Source organism: Tachysurus vachellii, chromosome 18, assembly GCF_030014155.1.
Source record: "Tachysurus vachellii isolate PV-2020 chromosome 18, HZAU_Pvac_v1, whole genome shotgun sequence".
Taxonomy (NCBI): Eukaryota; Metazoa; Chordata; class Actinopteri; order Siluriformes; family Bagridae; genus Tachysurus; species Tachysurus vachellii.
In genome coordinates, this window is record NC_083477.1 from 20,490,002 (window position 1) to 20,512,501 (window position 22,500).

The following is a 22,500-nucleotide window of genomic DNA, read 5'->3' on the forward strand; positions in this document are numbered from 1 at the left end:
TATAGAGGCTTAGAATGTGGATGTTTATCTCAGTCCTCACTTTATTTTGACCTGCTGTGCAAAAACAAGCAGAAATCCTTGTGGATATCTATGAATGGGGCGTTTAGATTCCACAGCACTGAGGAGAAAAGGTATAAAGCTAATAAATCAGACTCTTACTCATCTGTTGAACCTGACAAGGAGGAAGAATTTGTCTTCCTGGACTACTGTGAATCCATGGACCATGAACAAGATCATATTTCTGAGCAGCTTCAGATCACAGACTCCATGAAAGAGTCAAAAGAGGAGAAGGCGTCTAAAAGGACTGTAACAGAACTGCAGCAAAAAGCTCTGAAGCTGCAGCTGAGCTCTTTAAAAGATGTCAGAGATCTTAACACGGACCTGGAGGATTGTGTCGAGTTCCACGATGTTGGATTTCCACTTGAGCGATCCACGAAGAAGAAGAAGAAGCATGAACAGAAGATCTACGGAAGTCCGGATGCTGAGATGCCAATCGGCGAGACGTCCTGCTCGGGCTGTGGTGCTTTAATGCACTGCGTGGCTCCTGAAGTTCCTGGTTACCTTCCGAGTGAGAAATATAAACAGTTATTAGAAGAAGACAAACTCAAGAAGGCCATATGTCAGCGCTGTTTTCTGCTCACACACCACCAGAAGGCTTTGAACGTCACCATGTCGAAGGAAGAGTACAGGAAAATTGTGAGTCGAATCAAATCCGAGAAAGCTTTGGTGCTGCTCATTGTGGATCTCCTCGATCTACCGGACTCCATCGTGCCTGACCTGACGCAGCTCGTCGGCAAAAACAAGCACGTCACTGTTTTGGGGAACAAAGTGGACCTGTTGCCTGGTGATTCCCAGAATTACCTGAAGCGGATCAGGAGTCAGCTGGCTCAGCATTGCACCGACGCTGGAGTTCCTACCCGAGATTCCAAGGATGTTCATCTGATCAGCGCCAAAACAGGATACGGGATCGAGAACCTGATCACAAAGCTCCAGGCATCTTGGAAGTATAAAGGAGACGTGTATTTGGTTGGTACTGCAAATGCTGGCAAGTCAACTTTGTTTAACACTCTTCTGGAGTCTGATTACTGCAAATCCAGATCATCAGACGTCATCCATAAAGCCACGATATCGCCGTGGCCCGGTAAGGCACGACTCGTTAATGTTAATCTGATTCTACCATAACTAGTGATCTCTTGAGTGAATCAGTGAATTGTCTTAATTGACTCACTGCACCTAGAAGATTCTCTTTCAGCTCCCAAACGGTTCAGTGACAATTTGTTCTAAACTCTAAAATAACGATTTTTAAATAAAAAAAAAGATTAGAAGATAAACGTAATAAATAAAATATATTCATGACATCAGAGGACACCTGAGAACAATTCCGGTATCCGAAAGACTCATATTTTCAAAGAGTCGATTCAAAGAGCTGACTCATTTGTGAACTTTTTTTTAGAAATATTCACATTTGTGACAAGATTTGGTTTAAATCTGTTACCATGAAGGAAATGTTTTTTTTTTCTTTTCTAAAGGGACAACACTGAACCTCCTGAAGTTCCCCATCATCAACCCGACGCCGTACAGGATGTTCAGACGTGCGGAGCGACTGCGACTCGCGGCGCAACAGACCGAAGACGATCTCGATCCCGAGGAGCTCAAGAGAATCCAACATTTACGTAAACAAGGCTACTTGATCGGTGAGCTGAAGCAGGAAATGTTTTTTTTTTTTTTAAATAGTACATGATGACTGATTATTCATAACCACAAAAGGATCGAAACGAGATGAAATTTGTCGGCAGGTCGCGTCGGGAGAACGTTCCGGGTGCCGTCTTCTAGAAAAGACTTCGTGGAGTTCGACCCAGACAGCCTCAGCTTCGGAGAGGACCCGAATGAAGACAACGTGGGCTTACGGCGTTCTAAAGACGAAGCTCCGGAGGCTGAATTTACATACAACGAAATTAAAGACGCTCACTGGTTCTACGACACGCCAGGCATCATGAAAGAGCGCGACGTGAGTACGACGACACTTCGAGTCGAGCGTTTCTGTGTGGGGGAAAAAAAAAAACGCTTCATGTTTGTTATTCGATCACCAGATTCTCAGCCTGCTGAACGAACAGGAAGTGAAGCTGGTGCTGCCGACGCACGCCATCACGCCCAGGACGTTCGTGCTGAAGCCGGGGATGGTGTTGTTTCTCGGAGCGTTGGCACGGATCGATTATCTGGAAGTGAGTTTATTTATTTTGTTTGATGTTTGTGGAATGACATTAATTACATTTCTTTACTACGTGTCCTTTATAATCTCTATGCTTTCTTTTCCAGGGAAATCAGCCGTGCTGGTTTACCGTCGTGGCTTCGTCTCAAATCCCCGTCCACATCACTAGTTTGGACAAAGCCGCCTCTACGTACCAGAAGCACGCCGGGAAAGCGCTACTCGCTGTGAGTTCCACGCTTTTCATCCGTTTAACGTCTTCCAGTCGTTCCTGCACCAGCCTTTCGATCTTATTAATCTCGACACTCTTTCCACTTCCTGTTTAGGTGCCAACAGGCGGAGAGGAACGAATGAAAACGTTTCCAGCTTTCGTGTCTCGAGACTTCGAGCTCGAGGGTCGAGGACTGAACACGGCGGCGACAGACATCAAAATATCTTCAGCAGGTGCGTCAGTGTAACAGCGTATAACTAACTAACACACTACTGTATCCAGACGGTGTGATATAGATTAAATCACCACGATGCAGCGCAACAGGATTAAATCTGAACATTAGGACTAATTCACTGTGTGTGCGCTTTGGGACACATCTACAGGTTGGATCGCTGTAACAGCGGCGGAGTCAGAGCGCCTCCGTCTGAGAGGCCACGCCCCTGAGGAGGCGGGGCTTTGTTTACGTGACCCACCGCTCCTCCCACACATCGTCAACGTGAAGGGGCCACGGATTCCCAAATCACCTGCATACAAGACGAAAAAACCACAAGCGCTGAGGGATGATGCGGTTCTTTCTGGACAAAGACAGAAGACAAAAAAACGACTGTAAATACGAATAAAAAAAGATTGATGTTTTTTTTTATTAACAGACGTTGCACTGATTACATTACAGTGTCCTGAGTTAGCGAACTGATTGTAATTATATGATAAATATGTAATACATTTGTTTGCACTGTCAGATTTATTCCACTCGTTTGTGTTAAAGATGTAAAATACAGCTTCATGTGACTGGGTGATTTTGACTATTTAATAAATTGATTAAAATACGAAACGATTATTTAAACTATCGATTCTCATAAAGCCTCATCACATTCTCTGCTTCTGGAAGATACTATGCAAAGCAATACAATATTTTGCTCCTATGAATTTGGCAATAAATTTACATTTACAGCATTTATCCAGACCCCCTTATCCAGAGCGACGTACATAAGTGCTTAAATCTCTAACATTGAATACATTAATGCTGGTTCACTAAGTTACATACTTAAGATACCATGAGTTTAAAACATTGTTCAAAGTTACAATGAAAAAGTGTCAAAGGTTGTTTGTTTGTTTGTTTGTTTGTTTATTTATATATAAATGCAAAAGATAAGGAAAGAAGTGCTAGTTGAAGTGTTTCCTGAATAAGTAGGTCTTCAGACGCCGTTTGAAAATAGCCAGTGACTCAGCTGTCCGGACCTCTAGGGGAAGTTCATTCCACCACCTCGGTGCCAGAACAGAGAAGAGTCTTGTAGTATACTTGACTCTTACCCTGAGAGATGGTGGAACCAGTCGAGCGGTGCTGGTAGATCGGAGGAGTGATGAGGGCTTTGAGGTAAGAGGGAGCTGGTCCGTTTTTGGCTTTGTAGGTCAGCATCAGTGTTTTGAATCTGATGCGTGCAGCTACCGGAATCCAGTGGAGGGATCGAAGCAGCGGGGTTGTGTGGAGAACTTAGGCAGGTTGAAAACAAGCCGTGCGGCTGCATTATGAATAAATAATATGAATTAAATCAGACTATATGATGCTTAACCAGGACAGATGTGCACTATACTACAGATGTGTGTGTGTGTTGGGCTTAATCCTAGTATCTTACACTATGCTATGCTCCATTATTTAACACAATATAACCCAACATTAAACATTTCTATATTATTCTATGTATATTTGAAAGAAAACACTACATTATACCATAACACGTTATTGTTCTATATTGTTGTGTACTGTACAATACTTACGCTATTAGTCTAATAATAACAGAAGAATAATAACATATTTAACTCCATAAAAACTACGAATAAATTAACATATGATTGATTTCTGTGTACCTTAATTACCAAACGTGTCGATGGGTTAAACTAAATCACAACATTCTACAATCTGGTTTTCTCCCTTGTAACAGAGATGAAATTTAAAGGCTTAAAGTCTTTAATTTAGAGCTTTGTGTTTATTCTACCCAACTGGATATGTTCCCTAGATGCCACTACTTTGCTGGCAGATTGAGCTCAATCCAAAACAGAAGCTGACCCTTCCAATATGGCGGATGCGTTAACGCCCTGGACCCTTCCAATATGGCGTCTATTATAATTTATATCCAATCACAGCGAAGAAAGCGGAACATTACTGACCAATCCGAACGCATAAGGCGGAATTATCGGAAAACAAGGAAGTAAAATAACTCGTGTGTTAAACGTGACTATGTTTATGAATGAAAGGTGTTGCTTTATTCAGCGTTTTTAAATAATGAGCATTAATTCCGTCTCGTGTCGTTTCCAGTTGTCGTTTTTCGCCATGTGTCGCCTGCACACGTTTCCATGGAAGGTAAAGATCTTAACTAAATTTTCTCTTTATGTCAGTAATGTTTTAATTACAGTTTAATATCTAAACCCATGATCTATGGTTACGTTTTAGTCTTTAGAGACTGAACTCCAAACCTCGCCGTCAGACGTGATATTGGACGTTTTAGAAAAGGTACTAATTGTCAGATGATCCCTTGAGTTTATAGTTTATTTTACAACTTCATTTGTCGTTTAAAGTCGTGTGTTGGTTTGTATTTAGACTTGTCTTCATCCTGTGTGTCGTAAAAACCCACCTTCGGTGAAATACAGGACTCTTTTCCTGTGCGAACTAATAAAAAGGGTAAGTCTTGTTTTCTTTTCTTGTCTTTTCCTTTACACCACTAGAGGGATTTAGATGAGACTGATTTCTTGTAGCACGAGTCCACTGGGTCTGAGCCTTTAGATGTCCTGTATGATGCTCTAGCTGAGGTCGTGGGAGCCAAAGAGGAGACTCTGTGCTACAAAACCTATTTCCTGGTAAGCAAATTGCTTTTCAAGCAAATTGCGCCACGTTGTTTTGACGTCATGAACGATGCGTCTCAGGATGTTATGACGTCACAGTCACTGGTGTTAACTGTTGTTCAGCCTTCAGGAGAGCTGATGAGTCTGGAGGAGAACGTGGCGATGATCTCAGAGGGGACCACCGGGCTCGTTACGTGGGAGGCGGCGCTCTACCTGGCCGAGTGGGCGCTGGAAAACACGCACGTCTTCGCCGGAAAGTATGTCGCCGACCTTCTGTTTTTAACCCGCTATATGTATCATATTCACAGTCCGGCTAATGTGCTGGATATCATGAGCTGGATCTCAAGAATATGACCGGAAGGTCATGAGATGAGATGAGGTCATGAGAAATCCCCAATGGGATGGTCATGAGATCGAATTCCCGATGGGAAGGTCACGAGATCGAATCCCCGATGGGAAGGTCATGAGATTGAATTCCCGATGGGAAGGTCATGAGATTGAATCCCCGATCTGAAGGTCATGAGATCAAATCCCTGATCGGAAGGCCATGAGATTAAATCCCAGGTCCACCAAGCTGCCACTGCCCATGAGCAAGGCCCTTAACCCTCAATTGCTCAGTTGTATAAATTGAAATAAATCTAAAGCCGCGTTCACACTGCAAGTCTTAATGCTCAATTCGGATATTTTGCTCAGATCTGATTTTTTTTTTGTGTCTGTTCACATTACTTTTTAAAATGTGGCCTATATCAGATACCAGTGTGAACTGTTTGCTGTTTCAAGCTGACTCGCATGTGCAAACGAACAATAACAATGACGTCACACGCAGCACGCCGTTGCGCTAAAGTTGGCGAGGTTATGGAGGAAGTAAGCATTTTCGCTTTTCTTTCTAAATGTTTGTGTAACGGCAGCACAGAGACGCAGTGTTTTGAAAATTTTCGGATGTCGAGGGCAACTTTTGATTATTTGATCCATTCTGTAGGCGTAGTCACGTTTGTGTGCGAACTCGCCGGGGCATAATTGTGACGAATGTCCATGTAGATTGACGTAAAAGTCGCATCAAATCCGCCTCGGTTGTTCACACCGCGGCCACATTGGAAAAAATCAGATTTGGGTCTGATTCAGGACCACATATGGAAGTGGTCTGTATCTGATTTGAAAAAAAACATTTGTGTTCACACTACTCCTGAAGAAGTCTGACCTGGTCACATGACCCCAAAAAAAATCAGATTTGGGCCACTTTTACCTGCAGTGTGAACGTGGCCTAAGTCACTCTGGTCTGGACACCTTATCTTCCCGTTAAGGGTGTTTTCTAAATGCTGTAAACGTAAGACTAGCCGGATACGTGCTGTGCTGCGTCTGAACCCAGAGTGATGATTATCATGATAATCTAACCGTGGTCTCGTGCCGCTCTGCTGCAGGACGGTTCTGGAGCTGGGCAGCGGCGCAGGACTCACCGGTATAGCAGTGTGTCACGCCTGTAAGCCCAAAACATACATTTTTACCGACTGCCATCAGAGCGTGCTCCAGAGACTACGGGATAATATCCGGCACAACGGTTTAACCCAGGAACATGACACGGGCGTGTCGGTGCGTGTGGAGGAACTGGACTGGGAACACGTGCGAGAGGAGGAGCTACAGAGAATGGGGGTGGAGACTATCATAGCAGCAGGTGCAAAGCTTTTTAAACCTTTATTCTAGTTGTTTCTGGAGGTAAATTTTTTTTTTAGAGGTTGACAAGAAATTGAAGATGATGTATTAAAAGTTGAAATATATATATTGTATATCGTCGCTGTCGGGCGGAAACCTTGTATGTCCAAATTTGGTCAATTTCATATTTTTTCACATATCGATGCTATTGGTCAGTCTCCACGTGGGTCTGTTATTTTTACAAGTTATTAACCAATCTAAAGTCTTGAAAATAGCTTGAGCGCAAATCTCATAACTCCATTGGACACTTCAACTGTCCACCTCTTCCTCACTCCGTGTGAGAGCTTCACGGCATATTTCTCCTCAAGAAGAGTCGCAACGAATCAACACGTCTTCTGAGGTAAATGTCTTCAAAACACTGGGCTCAAAGAAAAAAAATCTTGACCCCCGCTAGTTCTGGTGCTCGTCTGAGGACAGGAATTTAGCGCAAGACAATCCACTGCAACGCGGACTAAACCCTGTGCACTGCAGATAAGGTACGGAGTTTTTTTAATTTCCTGAAAAATAACGGTTTTGGAGATACGAGGATTCCGCCCGACAGCGACGATATATATATAAAACACTATAATGATCAGCCAATCACAAATCACGTGGTAGCGGCACAGTTTACACAATCATACAGATATGAAAGCGATTACATGAGTCACTACTTGCTTCCCGGCATCTCAGACCCTCGGACTCTCTTACAGACGAGATGTTTCGACCCACCTGATTGGCTGATTAGAGAAGTGCACGGATGATTTAAATTCTAAATAAGTGGACAGTGATCCAGATTATAATCGCACCCTAAAATTCTTTTTAACAAACACAGATGTTGTCTACGATCCTGAGCTCGTCGGCTGTCTGGTCAGACTACTAGAGAAACTTGTGAAGATTCAGAAAAAGGCTCCGGAGGTTTTCATGTCCTCGACGATCCGCAACCCAGGAACTTACACCGGCTTCAAGAAGGAACTGGGTGAGTTTAATGTCAGTAATAACACCGATATCTACTGAACAACACTGACAGGCATTCGTCAAGATAGTATCAGTAACGCTAACATTAACAGTAACATGATGCTTGATGGCTTCTTTTTCGTCTTTGTCTTTTTTTTTTTTTTTCTTCTCCGTACAGAAAAGGCTGGATTGAAACACGTCACCGTTACAAATCCCGTCACGCACGTTTTCCCGTATGACAGAACGTCTTCTATAGAAATCATCAACGTGCACGCTGCTGACTGAATCTCAAAAAAAAAATGTAATAAAGTGCTTATGTACATCGTATTTACACAAAGTGTGCTTTTTTTGCTTCATGTTCAAGTTTCGTCCAATGGAATTACTGGAATGACACAGACACAAAAAAACAACAACCCAGAATGTAAATGTTTACCCTGTACGAATCCCTGCGACCTCATCACCTTCCTCTTCCTCATATTATTATTATTATTATTATTATTACTTCTGCTACTGCTCAGTCACAGTGTTCCTTAAACAGCGGCAGGATGTTTTGGTCCCAGTTTTCATCCCAGCGTTGCTGAACGCTCTCTCTGAGGTTCCTTCGGAAGACGCTCAGCTTCCCCTGGTCGTTAGGGAAGTCTGAGAACAGCAACTGTACCCCCCACACACACACACACACACACACACGCACACACACACAGTTAAAATGGTGTATCGATATAAAGAATTTTTCTTTTTATTTTGTTTAAATCCTCGCCGTCTTTTACCTTCAGCTGCTCCGACAGCTCGGCCGCGTCCTTGAAGATCAGGCCGTTCTCCTCGTGCTTCAGCAGCTCGTCCAAACTTCAACCGCGCGGTCAGGAATGTGGAGAACCGCACAAAAACAAATGACTTAAAAAAAAAATTGTAGGAATGAGTGGATTTTGTGTAGAGGGAAAACTCACCAGCGGAAGTGTATGGCGCAGACAGGAAGACAGCACCCGAACATGTCGACCACCTTCATGGGCAGGTCCAGACCGCTGGAGGACTTGTGCAAGCAGACGCCGAGGTCGGCCGAACCTGTGAAACGTCGACAGCTCACGAATGTTTATCTAATTACTTCATCATTCATTCATTCACTCATCTTCTACCGCTTATCCGAACTACCTCGGGTCACGGGGAGCCTGTGCCTATCTCAGGCGTCATCGGGCATCAAGGCAGGATACACCCTGGACGGAGTGCCAACCCATCACAGGGCACACACACACACACACACACTCATTCACTCATGCAATCACACACTACGGACAATTTTCCAGAGATGCCAATCAACCTACCATGCATGTCTTTGGACCGGGGGAGGAAACCGGAGTACCCGGAGGAAACCCCTGAGGCACGGGGAGAACATGCAAACTCCACACACACAAGGTGGAGGTGGGAATCGAACCCCGACCCTGGAGGTGTGAGGCGAACGTGCTAACCACGAAGCCACCGTGCCCATTATCTAATTACTTATTAATTACTAATTAACGTCTAACGTGTTCGACGAAGCGTAAAGAACTCACCCAGAAGAACGGGATAATCCTCGGCTTCCATCCACGGAGTGCAGATCTTAACGTGATGGAACTCTTTCGAGTTGATGATCTTCTCATAATAGTCCTTCTGAGGACCTTTACCTGGGGTTCCGACAGAAAAATAGGAACGATCTACATCTAGAGAGTGAACATCATCATCATCATCATCGTTTCCGTACATATCGAGAGCAGAAACCTGTGATGGCGCAGACGAGCGACGGGAGACGTTCTCCTGCTTCTACGAACCCTTCGTAATCTGTCCAGAGAGAGAGAGCCAGTCGGGTGAGATCGAGACTTTCCTTTAAAGATGATAAAGGAAATGAAAAACATTAGCAACTTACCTTCAAGTGCCTTTAAAAGAATGGAGAAATCTTCGTCCTCTGTGAAAGAGTAAGAAAGAGTCCGTCAGCGTTGTGTACGGATTGATATTTTACTAGCGTATAAGAGACTGTAATGTAGAGCTGACCGGTCCAGCTGGTGCTGCTGATCAGAAGAGCAGGACGTCCGGCTGCTAGCTTCACTTCGCCGGTTTTAGTGTTTCGCTCGGTGAACGCGGTCAGCTCCGTGTTCTCCTTGTTTTCAGAACTACCACGAATAAAATGTGATCAGTGCGAGGCTTGTACGTTTTATCCCATGAAAATAAACGAATCAGCTCAACATTCAGAAAATGCAAAGTGCACTTGTGAAGCCAGGGGGCGCTACAGCAAGCAACAAGAAGCTCAGCAAGAGATTATACTTGTCGAAACTGTCATAAACAGAACTGTCGTTAATTTCATACCTGCAAACTAGTCGCTTTTCGGCGAAAGTCGCCGTTTTTAATCAAGATTTGTCATTTGTGTGAATTGTGTAGATCCGAAGAGTTTTTAGTTTTTTGGGGGGCTTCTTTCAGCTGCGTCCGAAACCGCTTACTTCCATCCAATAATTAGGCGAAGTAGTGCTTAGGCGGCGGTTTTGGACGCAGCGTAGTAAACCATCTATCAAGCTGATGCCTCTCTACTTCTAATAACTTTTTATGGCGGATGGCAAACCAACTTTTGGTGCATTCACCGCCACCAACTGGACTGGAGTGTGAAGCACTAGTAAGCAGATGACGCCTCACGTCTCAATCATCCTCGCGTCTTTTGACCAATCAGCATTCAGAAGCAAGATAAGGCAATCACCTATTTCGTCCCTCGCTTCAAGCCACAGAGGACGAACAAAAAGCAATAAAGAGACACATTGCTAAACAACGAAAACGGGCACTTGAAAGGCTTGTGGCGGCCAAAAAACAAAAGAAATAGCAATATTTGTGTTCATCAATTTATTAAGGTTCCAAGGCACTCAAATTGTACAGAGCAAAATTATTTCCAAGAAATTTCGAACCTTGTCACCTTTTTCACCTCTTGTGAGTTTGCAGGTATGTAATTTAATGATTGTGTGTTTTCTCCTGGTCACAAAAAATAGGTGTCCAAGCGCTTTAAAGCGTCTGTGAGTAACTCACCACGCTCTGAATTGTGGGTAAGCGCTGGCCATGCGAATGAAGAGCTCGTGACGAAGCTTCAAAGGTGTTTCCCGGAATATCGAAGGCGGCTTGTCGTATAAAGTCGACGCCCTGAGAGGGGAAAAAAAGTTACGATTGTATTAACTGATTAATCTTACAGGGCAAGCGACGAACATTTCAGGAACTTCAAGGAATGAAAGATTGTTTAGTTTTGTTTCAAAGTGTGTTTATTTCACTTTAAAGTCTCAGTTTTATTTAATATTACTCATGCTTAGGTTAAAGCTTTAGGTTAAAGAACTGGGAAAGCGTTAAACACAACGCAGGCGATTATTAAGGTATTACTGCGTCATTAAACAGATCATCAATCATCTTTCGGTATGCAAATTCAGACCACGTATAGCATTAGTTTACCAATGAAGTGGGTGTGGTATATTCAAATTTGTACAAATTAAGTACCGAATATTCCAGTTTTTCCAAAGATCTCGCCTCATCGCATCTGTGACGCAAAGGTTGTGATCGGAGAAATGTCCGAAAAATTTCTCATACCTGTGAGAAAGAAAAAGAAGTACGGTGTAAAAGAAAAGTGTATAATTGTTGATATTGTGTATGTAAGTTTTCTGTGAGGAGTCTCCAGTACCATTTTGCCAGCTTGACGATGGGATGGTTCTCGCCGTGACTCAGCGCCATGATGGAGTAACCGTAATTGTGCCAGTCGATCACAAACTGCGCTCCGATCAAGCGGCTCGCCAGCCACACCACGGCGATGCTCGGCAGTCCCGGAGGATTCTAGGTCAGAAGACGCAAACGTGAAGCTACCGGAAACCGTCGACGCGACATCAGACTCGACGTCGGAAATAAAATACCTGTAGAAGAATATACGCCTGATCGTCCAGCTTCATCAAGACGTAAAGGAGCTGCAGGGACTGAGAGATCACCTTGGTGACGTATCTAAGGATTTTAGGACCGACTGAAAGCAAACAAACAAACAAAAAAAAACGAGATCAAACAAAAGTTCTCTTTTATGTTAGAAAAAAACAAAGCGATGTAAAAACTCGCCGCCGTTACATGGGAGGCCTTTATGCTCCACAATGGGAAGGATGTCGATCCGGTCGTCCTCCAGAACGTCCTGATGAGGTTTGGTGCCTGGAAAGACAGAATATTTCAGCAGAGTTCACTTCAACAGTCGGTATTTTCTGAGACGGTTGATAGGAATAAATAGAAACCAAACGTGTCCACGGCTAGTGAACAAACTAGTGGATGTAAAGGAGGAACGTGAGTCGAGCAGATGGTAGAGCTGGGGGCGGGGCTTATTTATACACACACACACACACACACACACACACCATACTTTTGTTCTTTAGTACGTTCATTACTAACAAACACTAAACAAACCAATATTACAGTGTCATGATGTTAACATTATACACCATGACTTTTAGGGGCGGTGTCAGACCTCTTGTAGCTCCGCCCACACACAGGTGTTGTTGGATTGGGGTTAGACATGAACAGTGATGAATATTAATATAAATAGAATAAATTTGAATATTAACGACGGTTTATTTAAATTCTAATATGATTAAAGGTGTAGAAACGTCACTAAGACTTTTAATGAGTAAACAAGCACAAAGAATAGCGACTATTTTGACCGTCGGGTTGTTTACAGGACACATTATTATTATTATTAGCTTCCCTCCTTGTTCGTTACCGAGGAAACCGATAAAGGTGACGTTATATCCGTGTTTGCTGAGAGACAGCGCGTGATACTGCATGCGCGGGCTGCGTCCCAGGTCCCCGAGCACGAGCACGCACACGTTCAGGTGCGCCAGTTCGTCGCGCGACTTCAGGCCGCGCGCCAGGAGGAAAATAAACACGACGACGCCGACCGGCAGCAGCGCCCAGGACCAGCTGAGACCGGCCACCAGCCCCAACAGGACCAACGACACGGTCACCAGCAGGACCGCCGCATTGGCATCCGCCATTGTTGTGTTCCTCTGTGTGTGTGTGTGTGTGTGTGTGTGTGTGTGTGAGTGTGGCGTCACTTGTGACGTGGCGGGGGATTTAAAGTGACCGCGTTTTTAAAATTAAAATAAAAGGTTAAAATAAATAACCACACATGTAACTATGCTTTACGTTCATACGCAGAAACAATATTTTTATTATTATTATTATTATTATTATTTTAATGTAAACGTTTTGTACCCAGTCAGAGTTTTGGTTAGGCCACGCCCACTAACACACCTACAGCAGGTAAACAACATTCTCTAGCTCACAGTCATCAATACGGTTTAAAATATATACATCCATTGTGTTTACAATCATCACGGATAACAAAAAAATCCTTTTTTTAAATTCACTAAATCTATAAACAGAAATAATTAAATAAATTTTAATTTATTTAAAGAAATAATTTCTATAATATATTGTTTTATATATAAAACAATTATATATATACATATATAATTGTTTTGTGTGACTTTTAAGAGGGGAAAATTTTGCTTTTCAGTCATGTTTAGATCATTTCATATATATATATATATATATATATATATATATATATATATATATATATATATATATATATATATATATATACTGTAAATATGTAAACTGTAAAAAAAAAAGAGTAAATAAATGTAAAGAAAAAAAGAAAAACGCTGTTGTACTTCACCTACTTCACCACTAGAGGTCCAGCCTTAACTTTTACACCTATAAATCTGAATATAAAGTGTAAAGTATATAAATATAAACACACACTCCATGTCTTGTGTTTTTCTGTCGGACCCACGTGACTCAGCCTTAGACACGCCCACAAACCACTACCTCGCTCACATTCCGAACTGGATTGTTATTCTCTCTGATACTCCCTTATTATTATTATTATTATTATTATTATTATTATTATTATTATTATTATTATTATTAGTGGTGGTTTGGGCAAGATGCGCGTGCCCGTGACGCTCCTGCTGGTCGCGAGCCTGCGCTTTGTGCACCAGGAGGTTATAGATGACATTCTGAACACTTTGTCTAAAGGAGTGGACTTTTTTGAGCAGCAGAGCAGGGACATGAATCTGGATGGTGTTGTTGGTTATGTCATCCTGCAAGGTGAGCTGTGCAACACACTTTAAATCAGTACTTACTTGTGAGTTCTTGGTGGAACTTAATGTAAAATACAGTTTATATAGAACACTAGAACAATCTATAAAAGTGTGACCTGTATTTTAGTTAATTAACACGTTTTAAGTGTGTGTGTGTGTGTGTGTGTGTGTGTGTGTGTGTGTTAATTAACCTTAATGGTTAAGGTGTTGGATTACATATCAGGAGGTCATGTGTTCGAATCCCAGGTCCACCAAGCTGCACTTGAGCAAGGTCCTTAACCCTCAATTGTATAAATAGGAATAAATTGTAAGTCACTCTGGATAAGGGATTCTGCTAACAGACAGAAATGTAAATGTAGTTAAACCTGCTTAAAGAAAGCCTCCTTCACATGTTCTGATGATCTATTGCATTTTTTGTACTTTTTGTATTGTCTTGTAACTTTGTGTCTGCACTGTCTTTTGTCCTGCACTGTCTTGTCTGTCTTGTTTGTCTTGTCCTGCACTGTCTTTTTGTCCTGCACTGTCTTGTCTGTCTTGTTTGTCTTGTCCTGCACTGTTTGCACCAGGTTGCACAGTTGCACTTTATGTGGCTAAGACTACTTACAAGTCTTTAGCCCTGTCTTTGTTTTATGTAGCACCTTGATCCTGGAGAAACGTCTCATTTCACTATGTACTGCAACAGCTATATATGGTTGAAATGACAATAAAAGCTTCTTGACTTGACTTGACTTGACTTGATGTTTGTTCTGAACTGGGTTGCCAGGTGTTTCCACTTAAAGCGTTCCGACTTCGCATTGTGAGTGATGAAGCAGAGCTGTTGCCGTCACCAAGTCTCTCTTTTTCGGCTTTGTTACAAATATCATACATAATCAGCCATCTTTACTGACTTCCAAAGCAGTGTGCTGTGTTCTGTGATCCTGCCTCCATGACAAATGACTTCTGTATCACAAGTTTTTTTTTTTTTTCCTTTAGCCCAGTTACAGGAAGCCACGAAATCTCAGACGCATTCAGACTCTCTCAACCTCTCTCAGCGCTCCATCGCCATGTCTCTGGTCAAAAAACTAGACAAAAGTCTGGCTCTTGCTGTCACGTCTCTTCAGGAAACAGATCCTAAATATTACAAAGGTACAAAAAAAAAGACAAAGCCTTGATTTTTGGAAAGCTGATTTCTTATACATCATGTTTGTTTGTTTGTATGTGAACCGGGCTCCTGTCAGTCACTCAGCTAATAAATATTCAAAAGCATTCAAATATCAAACCCACCTAATTACCATACCGTTTGTACGTTAGGTGAAAAAAGGTGAAAAAAGGAAAGAAAAAAAACATGGAAAATGTGACAGAAAAGTCTCAGAGACTCTAATAGAGCGTCATCAATGTTCAGGACATCTCTCGAACCACCAGCCATAAAAACAGCACTAAAGCATCTACATCCTTTTCCTAGTATTCATGTAATACCTTTATATCATTTTTTATTTCTAAGTTCTCAGTCGTTTTCTTAGTATTCACTATATATACATGGTGCCAATAATTCTGCCCTGGACTGTTAACTCCTTACAGAGTTTGAACCTGTCTTGTCTGCATCTTTTTGGTCACTGCCTCGTGAACGGATCTCCACGGACCCGTCCCTATCGTACACGTCGCCGGGATCCGTCGAGTGCTACGACGAGCAGCTCGGGGATAAGTGCATGACGCTGCTTCTGGGAACCTGGTAAGGAAAAAAAAAATACAGTTCTTTGTATAATTAAAAATAATGATTTAAAAAAAAGAAGAAGACTGTTTTGATTTGCAGGAAAGATGACGGGACGCCGTGCATTGTTACGAAGGCCTGCAGGGATACGATGACGCGGTTCGGGTGTCCACATTACTCTCTGTCTCACCAGCTGCTTTACTTCATGATCGGGACGATGGTAATGAAGCTGTGGGTTACAGTTCAACCGACCAATCAGTGTATATTATTATTATTATTATTATTATCATTCATTCATTCATTCATCTTCTACCGCTTATCCGAACAACCTCGGGTCACTCAGTCTGCTTATCTGCTCTGCCCGTTTCCAATTTTCCAGCAGCGCTCGCTCCTGTCCGTTCGGCTCCTTTCTATCACGGATAACAAGTGTAAACTGGCTCTGTAACTCGACAGGACCTCAAGATGAAGAAATGGAAACCGAAAGGATGTGTTTTCACTTTGGGAGATGTATTTTAGAAATGTTAAGCCTTTTGAAATAGGATTAAAATAATTCGGAGTTATGGAAAGCCGAGCTAGGTGATTGTTGTGACTGTTACATACAGCAGTAGACGTGACAAGTCATTACCTAGATGCTAACCAATCACAAAATTAAAGATTAAACCTAAACATAACAAGCACAACCCTCTGCTAGAAGCTCTCACTCTCTCACTCATTTTCTACCGCTTATCCGAACTACCTCGGGTCACGGGGAGCCTGTGCCTATCTCAGGCGTCATCGGGCATCAAGGCAGGATACACCCTGGACGGAGTGCCAACCCATCACAGGGCACACACACACACTCTCATTCACTCACACAATCATACACTAGGGACAATTTTCCAGAGATGCCAATCAACCTACCATGCATGTCTTTGGACCGGGGGAGGAAACCGGAGTACCCGGAGGAAACCCCCGAGGCACGGGGAGAACATGCAAACTCCACACAAGGTGGAGGCGGGAATCGAACCCCGACCCTGGAGGTGTGAGGCGTACGTGCTAACCACTAAGCCACCGTGCCCCATTATTATTATTATTATTATTATTATTATTATTATTCCGCCCTAGAAACGGTCGTGCAGCCCAAACCGTAAGGCCTAGAGAGCTCAAACTTGGTCAGATGGTAGTACTGGTCACAGTTACCCAGGGCCAAAATCTCAGTGGAATCAGACAATTTGGGGTGCTTCAGTGCCCCAAAACGTGTTTGTCCCCATAACCCCTAAACCCCTAAAACCCCTATGTCCAAATCTCAAGTGCTTTATATCATTGGAATCCTTGGCTCATGACTTAAAAAACGTATATCTCCAATTTCATTTCCCCCATAAAATTTTTTCGCTATAGCGCATTTTATCCGAAGCCTACTTTTGCTAACTAGTCCTAGGTTTTTCGCCTGATCGAGACCAATCCAGTGCAGTAATATTCTCTGGAGTCTCAATGACAATAATTTTCGAAAAAAGGTCTAAATTTTGATTCAGGGTCCTTAAGGGGCCCCAAAACGTTTGGACTGTGAGGAACCAGTTTTACTAAAATGTCAATAACTCAAGAACTAAATGAGCTATCAATACCAAACTTGTTACACATGTGAAAGAGGTCAAACTGAGGTCACAGTTCAAAAACCGTGGCGATTGGCCACTTCGTGGCGCTATAACGGAAAAATCACTAAAAACAGCCATTTTTAAAAAAAAGCCCTCTAGCACCCCCAACAGTCCAAAAACGCAATTGTGTGTTGACTTGTAAGGCAAAGATTCTGATTCTGGTTCTGACTCGGAGTGGGTGGGGCCTAACCCGGAAGTAGGCTTGTCTTGAAATGGGCGGGGCTTTAACCGGTAATAATTCATTTGTAATATTTATAACACTAGCTTACTACCTTTTATGTTTTTATGAAATACAGCAAAAACGTGTCAGACACAGTGTCTGGTTACTGGTTAGAGACAGCTGAAGGTTTAAAAAAAAAAAAATCTCCGACAGGCAGAGACGCAATGCGAGTCGCATTCTACCAAGCAAACACCACGTCTGAACGAACCCACGTTTACCAGAACTCTACTGGTTAGTAAGTACGTATTATTAACGTTACAACCCGAAGTAAAAAGCTGAAGAAACCCTAAACGTTAACGGAAAAGACCCGCGAACCCGAGTGACTGAGGGAGAGACAGAGAGCTGTTCTGTGTGTGACTGTGAGTGAGCAGAGCGAGACACAGCAACACAATACATCTGTATGTGTGTAGGGGAGGGGAGCTGTGACTAGCCTATCACTGTAGGGGAGGGGCGCTGTGACTAGCCTATCACTGTAGGGGAGGGGCGCTGTGACTAGCCTATCACTGTAGGGGAGGGGTGCTGTGACTAGCCTATCACTGTAGGGGAGGGGCGCTGTGACTAGCCTATCACTGTAGGGGAGGGGCGCTGTGACTAGCCTATCACTGTAGGGGAGGGGCGCTGTGACTAGCCTATCACTGTAGGGGAGGGGCGCTGTGACTAGCCTATCACAGAACGCTGACACAATCAGCTACCCAATGATGATTTTCATACAATCCGAGCACAGATATTGTGATATCTCGTATTACTCGTATAATACTCGTACTCGGCAGAAGTGCTTTATCCGTACCGGATACTCGTTTCAGCCGAGTATCCGGCTCATCTCTAATGGATATGACTTTGTTTATTTTAGGGAAAACTGGACGGGTGAGTACTTCACATGACATATGTTGTGGCACCCTCTGTAGCATGACATATGTAGCATGACATAACATATATTGTCATGTCAATCCAAAGGCCTTAAATGCTTGAACCCGGGAAATGCTGCTTGCAGCTTTAATTATTATTATTATTATTATTATTAAGGGGCACGGTGGCTTAGTGGTTAGCACGTACGCCTCACACCTCCAGGGTTGGGGGACCGGGGGAGGAAACCGGAGTACCCGGAGGAAACCCCCGAGGCACGGGGAGAACATGCAAACTCCACACACACAAGGTGGAGGCGGGAATCGAACCCCCAACCCTGGAGGTGTGAGGCGTACGTGCTAACCACTAAGCCACCGTGCCCCTTAATAATAATAATAATAATAATAATAATAATAATAATAATTATTATTAAAGCTGCAAGCAGCATTTCCCGGGTTCAAGCATTTAAGGCCTTTGGATTGACATGACAATATATGTTATGTCATGCTACATATGTCATGCTACAGAGGGTGCCACAACATATGTCATGTGAAGTACTCACCCGAGATTCCACTGAGATTTTGGCCCTGGGTAACTGTGACCAGTACTACCATCTGACCAAGTTTGAGCTCTCTAGGCCTTACGGTTTGGGCTGCACGACCGTTTCTAGGGCGGAATAATAATAATAATAATAATAATAATAATAATGGGGGCACGGTGGCTTAGTGGTTAGCACGTACGCCTCACACCTCCAGGGTCGGGGTTCGATTCCCACCTCCACCTTGTGTGTGTGGAGTTTGCATGTTCTCCCCGTGCCTCGGGGGTTTCCTCCGGGTACTCCGGTTTCCTCCCCCGGTCCAAAGACATGCATGGTAGGTTGATTGGCATCTCTGGAAAATTGTCCGTAGTGTGTGCGAGTGAATGAGTGTGTGTGTGTGTGTGCCCTGTGATGGGTTGGCACTCCGTCCAGGGTGTATCCTGCCTTGATGCCCGATGATGCCTGAGATAGGCACAGGCTCCCCGTGACCCGAGGTAGTTTGGATAAGCGGTAGAAGATGAATAAATGAATGAATGAATGAATGAATTATTATTATTATTATTATTAATAGAAAGGATGTACCAGGATGCTGAAGGGGGAAGTGAGGCTCTCGCGGGTTAACATCACTGTCCAACACTATCAAAAGATTTTCTGCTCCAACATGATGAAGAGCAACCTGGAGATCGGCGTCAAGGGCTTCACTGGACAAATACAGGATATCTTCATGGAGAACAGTCAGTATTGATTCTTACTTGATATCTCATACGTACGTAATGCGCCTTAATCAGAGCCGAGTTCCTTCCGCTAGATCACCATGGATAGTGTGAGGTCATGGAATGGAACTTATTTAAAGATAGTAAGTGCTGCTGTGTTTACTGCATGAAGGGTGCTAAAGGGCGGCCATGTTGATTTTCATGTCGCTTGTTGAACTCTCGGTTGAGGAGATCATCACGAATTTCGAAGTCTGGGGTCTAAGTTAAGTTTTTTAATTATTTATTTATATTTTTAATAATAAATTAATCCTCGACTTTATGTTCTAGTTCTGTTATGTGGGTTAGCCGGATTCTCAGACTTCTATAAAGCCGCCTGGCTGCAGCACATTCTGACCTGGCAGGACAAAGAACTGGGCTGTTTCGGGAAAGACGGTGAGCGTGCGAGCGGATATGAACTCACACACTTACGATATATTCGGTCCGGTGCGGTAAAACGGTCGGACGATTCACCGACGCATTTCTTTCCCTCACAGAAGACTACTCGCAGATGTTCGAGGAATATTTGGACACACTGCACAAGCGAGTAAAGAGAAGGGAGAAGACGCTAAAAGGTGAATTTAAAAATGAACAAATATCTAAAATATATATTAAAATTAAAGAAATGAAAGGGGACACTTTTAGCTGTACTGCTCAAATATTGTGTATAACAAATAAATAAAAAAATAAAAAATAATATCCCCCCCCACCATCAAAAATGCTTTTCTGTTGTTGTTTTTTTTTTTTTTTGTATTTTTCTGCTCTTCAACATTTAAATTTGAATATGTTTTAAATTTGAAATGCTTTTATAAATAATTACTCTGTCTTTTTTGCAGACGGATGCTCGAGTCACACGACAGGCGTGGCCATGAGCGCTCTGGGTGGTTACCTCAATTATTATCTGTCTGAACAAGACATTACAAAACGACCGCTGGTGTAAAAATGAAAAAAGAAAACAAACAAAAAAAAACAATAGACGAATAGATTCAGTCTTCATAAGCATGTGGTTATTCTGTAGAAAAAAAATATTTATTCAATTTTTTATTATATTACTTACTGTTACACAATATCAGTAAAAGACAGATGATGAAATGTTGAAGGAGAAATATTCTGTTGTATGTGGAATTCTTCAGAAGTCTTTATACGTGGTTTCGCCGGACGTTTCATCCCTCTGTTGTGTTTCGTGTTAAACCTGAGCCAGAATCGCTTCGGTAACAGTCTTTAGTCGTTCCATCCGATGACTTCGTAGAACAGAGCCTTCAACTTGCGCGCCTCGTAGGTAACCGTGTTTTTCCCGATGTGTGCGCGTTCCTCCTCCAGAGGCTGCTCGATGACGGCCGGGACGTCTTTCCCGTACACTTTGGGCAGAGAAACGAAGCGTAATTAATTACCGACTTTAGAAAACAAATCAGTGTGGCTGAACTCTTCGTTCTGATTGGTTGGAAGCTAATGATTTGTTTTCTGTGGTCATGGTTTCTATAGTAACAGACGGCGCTTTTATTACAGGCTGTAATACGAAGTTTGTGGTCATAAGAGGAATAAAACATGCTGTTAGTTCTTCGAGTGTTGATGTAATCCTGATGTATTGAATATCCGCAGGATTGCAGTCATTTACATCAGTTCCATGTATTCTGTATCCTACCAGCTAGGAAATAAACATCAGCTCAAAGTTACCAGTTTTACAGCTTCTTTACTCACTAATCATTTAGCTAATTCATAGGAACGGGCATTTAGTGAACAACACTTACATTCGCAGTGTTCTAGGAACTGGATGCAGTCCTGGACAACGGTGTCTCTCAGCATGATCATGTGCTTGGCCATGTTCTCCAACAGGGACAGGAAGCATCTCTTAATGTAGAACCATGTGTCTGTACCGAGCTGAAATTCGTACAAAAAATAATAATAAAAACTCCAAATTAGCAGCTACGCTACAATCTCTGTTCTTATATAACTGCATCTTTAATGAAGAAAAGAACTTCATTCATCAAATCAGGCCTTAAAATAAAGAACCATGTGTACATGCTATTAAACAAAGACGTAGATTTGTTTTTTGTTTTTCGTAATGTGATGTTACAGCAGTCCTAGCTAAGATTAGCTAGCTATAGTTCTTGTGTGATTAATACTTTAAGATCTTTAATGTGTCCTGATACAGTATGTGTGTATCTGAAACGCACGAGAACAGAACTGTGCTAAAGTGTGTCGTCGTCTCGGGTCTGTGTTTATCACAGCGTGGCTCTGAGAAAGAAAGGATGGTGTTTGTTCAGCTGCTCTTCTGTGGCAGAGCGCTCTTCCGTTTTGGCACAACGAATATAAACATCCCCTTTAGCAGCCAGGGATTGTGGGAGCTCCGAACGCTGGAGGATGTGTTGAAAATATCTGTGCAAAGAAAGACGTAGCACCTTCTTGTTGTACGGCTCCAGGCTCTTGATGACGCGAGAAATCCCGAAGTCGTAGTTGCCCTTAGCGCAGTACAGGGTCCTGCAGGAACAATGGCACGGGTTTAAAATGAAGTGGAACGGCATATCATAGTGTATATCTTAAGTACATCGTAGTGTTGTGAGTTTGCCACAAAAAAAAAAAAAAAAAATCAACAAATAGTTTTGTTGTAGTTTTAAAAAGCCTCCACTTTTAATCCACACACACGAATAGGAGAGTCGTTAATTAAAGGCGTTTTAGTCCAAACTCTAGTGCCCTCTAGTGGACAGACAGGTGAAGTGCAACAACATTCTTGCTCATGACCACAAAGCTTCAGACCAGAACATGTCGCATGACCAAGGACAACCGGTTCAACATTTAAATAAATATAGTA

The 22,500-nt window shown here is 42.7% G+C and overlaps 5 protein-coding genes across 6 annotated transcripts in view; 3 read left to right on the forward strand and 2 right to left on the reverse strand.

The window, feature by feature from the left end:
• noa1 (nitric oxide associated 1) overlaps positions 1 to 3,261 on the forward strand; it is a 3,440-nt gene extending 179 nt beyond the window's left edge. The window contains exons 1-7 of the mRNA XM_060891926.1: positions 1 to 1,141; positions 1,530 to 1,694; positions 1,797 to 2,008; positions 2,091 to 2,222; positions 2,317 to 2,433; positions 2,533 to 2,650; positions 2,801 to 3,261. The exon at positions 1 to 1,141 is cut by the window's left edge and continues 179 nt beyond it. Of these exons, the coding sequence (XP_060747909.1) occupies positions 1 to 1,141; positions 1,530 to 1,694; positions 1,797 to 2,008; positions 2,091 to 2,222; positions 2,317 to 2,433; positions 2,533 to 2,650; positions 2,801 to 3,027 (2,112 nt within the window). The 3' untranslated portion in view covers positions 3,028 to 3,261. The remainder of the gene's footprint in view (positions 1,142 to 1,529; positions 1,695 to 1,796; positions 2,009 to 2,090; positions 2,223 to 2,316; positions 2,434 to 2,532; positions 2,651 to 2,800) is intronic.
• Positions 3,262 to 4,596: 1,335 nt separating this feature from the next.
• On the forward strand, positions 4,597 to 8,222 carry eef2kmt (eukaryotic elongation factor 2 lysine methyltransferase). The gene is made up of 8 exons (XM_060891928.1): positions 4,597 to 4,776; positions 4,867 to 4,926; positions 5,014 to 5,094; positions 5,169 to 5,270; positions 5,379 to 5,512; positions 6,674 to 6,924; positions 7,774 to 7,917; positions 8,074 to 8,222. Exons 1-8 carry the CDS (start codon positions 4,699 to 4,701, stop codon positions 8,178 to 8,180), a joined length of 957 nt encoding a protein of 318 aa, XP_060747911.1. The 5' UTR covers positions 4,597 to 4,698; the 3' UTR covers positions 8,181 to 8,222.
• On the reverse strand, positions 7,902 to 12,943 carry alg1 (ALG1 chitobiosyldiphosphodolichol beta-mannosyltransferase). Its single transcript, XM_060891927.1, has 13 exons — positions 12,634 to 12,943; positions 11,994 to 12,071; positions 11,792 to 11,895; positions 11,566 to 11,714; positions 11,385 to 11,474; positions 10,929 to 11,039; positions 9,915 to 10,033; positions 9,790 to 9,828; positions 9,645 to 9,704; positions 9,440 to 9,550; positions 8,840 to 8,954; positions 8,663 to 8,738; positions 7,902 to 8,547 (listed from the first exon to the last, which is right to left on the reverse strand). The coding sequence occupies exons 1-13, from the start codon at positions 12,905 to 12,907 to the stop codon at positions 8,410 to 8,412; spliced, it is 1,464 nt and encodes a 487-aa protein (XP_060747910.1). The 5' UTR covers positions 12,908 to 12,943; the 3' UTR covers positions 7,902 to 8,409.
• Positions 12,944 to 13,734: 791 nt separating this feature from the next.
• c18h16orf89 (chromosome 18 C16orf89 homolog) lies at positions 13,735 to 20,703 on the forward strand. The gene is made up of 8 exons (XM_060892281.1): positions 13,735 to 14,030; positions 14,996 to 15,148; positions 15,581 to 15,731; positions 15,813 to 15,930; positions 19,514 to 19,676; positions 19,983 to 20,087; positions 20,189 to 20,266; positions 20,528 to 20,703. The coding sequence occupies exons 1-8, from the start codon at positions 13,868 to 13,870 to the stop codon at positions 20,629 to 20,631; spliced, it is 1,035 nt and encodes a 344-aa protein (XP_060748264.1). The 5' UTR covers positions 13,735 to 13,867; the 3' UTR covers positions 20,632 to 20,703.
• A 209-nt stretch (positions 20,704 to 20,912) lies between these two features.
• ift70 (intraflagellar transport 70) overlaps positions 20,913 to 22,500 on the reverse strand; it is a 13,026-nt gene continuing 11,438 nt past the window's right edge. For both annotated transcript variants that reach the window (XM_060892280.1, XM_060892279.1), the window contains exons 17-19: positions 22,091 to 22,169; positions 21,440 to 21,569; positions 20,913 to 21,049 (exon numbers count right to left, since the gene is read on the reverse strand). In XM_060892280.1, coding sequence (XP_060748263.1) covers positions 20,913 to 21,049; positions 21,440 to 21,569; positions 22,091 to 22,169 — 346 coding nt within the window. The remainder of the gene's footprint in view (positions 21,050 to 21,439; positions 21,570 to 22,090; positions 22,170 to 22,500) is intronic.

Bases quoted from the DNA above. Each gene is read 5' to 3' on its own strand.
- eef2kmt (XM_060891928.1), top strand. From the start codon at position 4,699: ATGAGCATTAATTCCGTCTCGTGTCGTTTCCAGTTGTCGTTTTTCGCC. The intron at 5,271-5,378 runs GTAAGCAAATTG...ACTGTTGTTCAG, and splicing joins GCTACAAAACCTATTTCCTG to CCTTCAGGAGAGCTGATGAG. The intron at 6,925-7,773 runs GTGCAAAGCTTT...TAACAAACACAG, and splicing joins GGAGACTATCATAGCAGCAG to ATGTTGTCTACGATCCTGAG.
- alg1 (XM_060891927.1), bottom strand. From the start codon at position 12,907: ATGGCGGATGCCAATGCGGCGGTCCTGCTGGTGACCGTGTCGTTGGTC. The intron at 12,072-12,633 runs GTAACGAACAAG...CTGTCTTTCCAG, and splicing joins CACCTTTATCGGTTTCCTCG to GCACCAAACCTCATCAGGAC. The intron at 11,896-11,993 runs GTAACGGCGGCG...GTTTGCTTTCAG, and splicing joins GGAGCATAAAGGCCTCCCAT to TCGGTCCTAAAATCCTTAGA.
- c18h16orf89 (XM_060892281.1), top strand. From the start codon at position 13,868: ATGCGCGTGCCCGTGACGCTCCTGCTGGTCGCGAGCCTGCGCTTTGTG. The intron at 19,677-19,982 runs GTCAGTATTGAT...TTTATGTTCTAG, and splicing joins GGATATCTTCATGGAGAACA to TTCTGTTATGTGGGTTAGCC. The intron at 20,088-20,188 runs GTGAGCGTGCGA...TTTCCCTCACAG, and splicing joins GGGCTGTTTCGGGAAAGACG to AAGACTACTCGCAGATGTTC.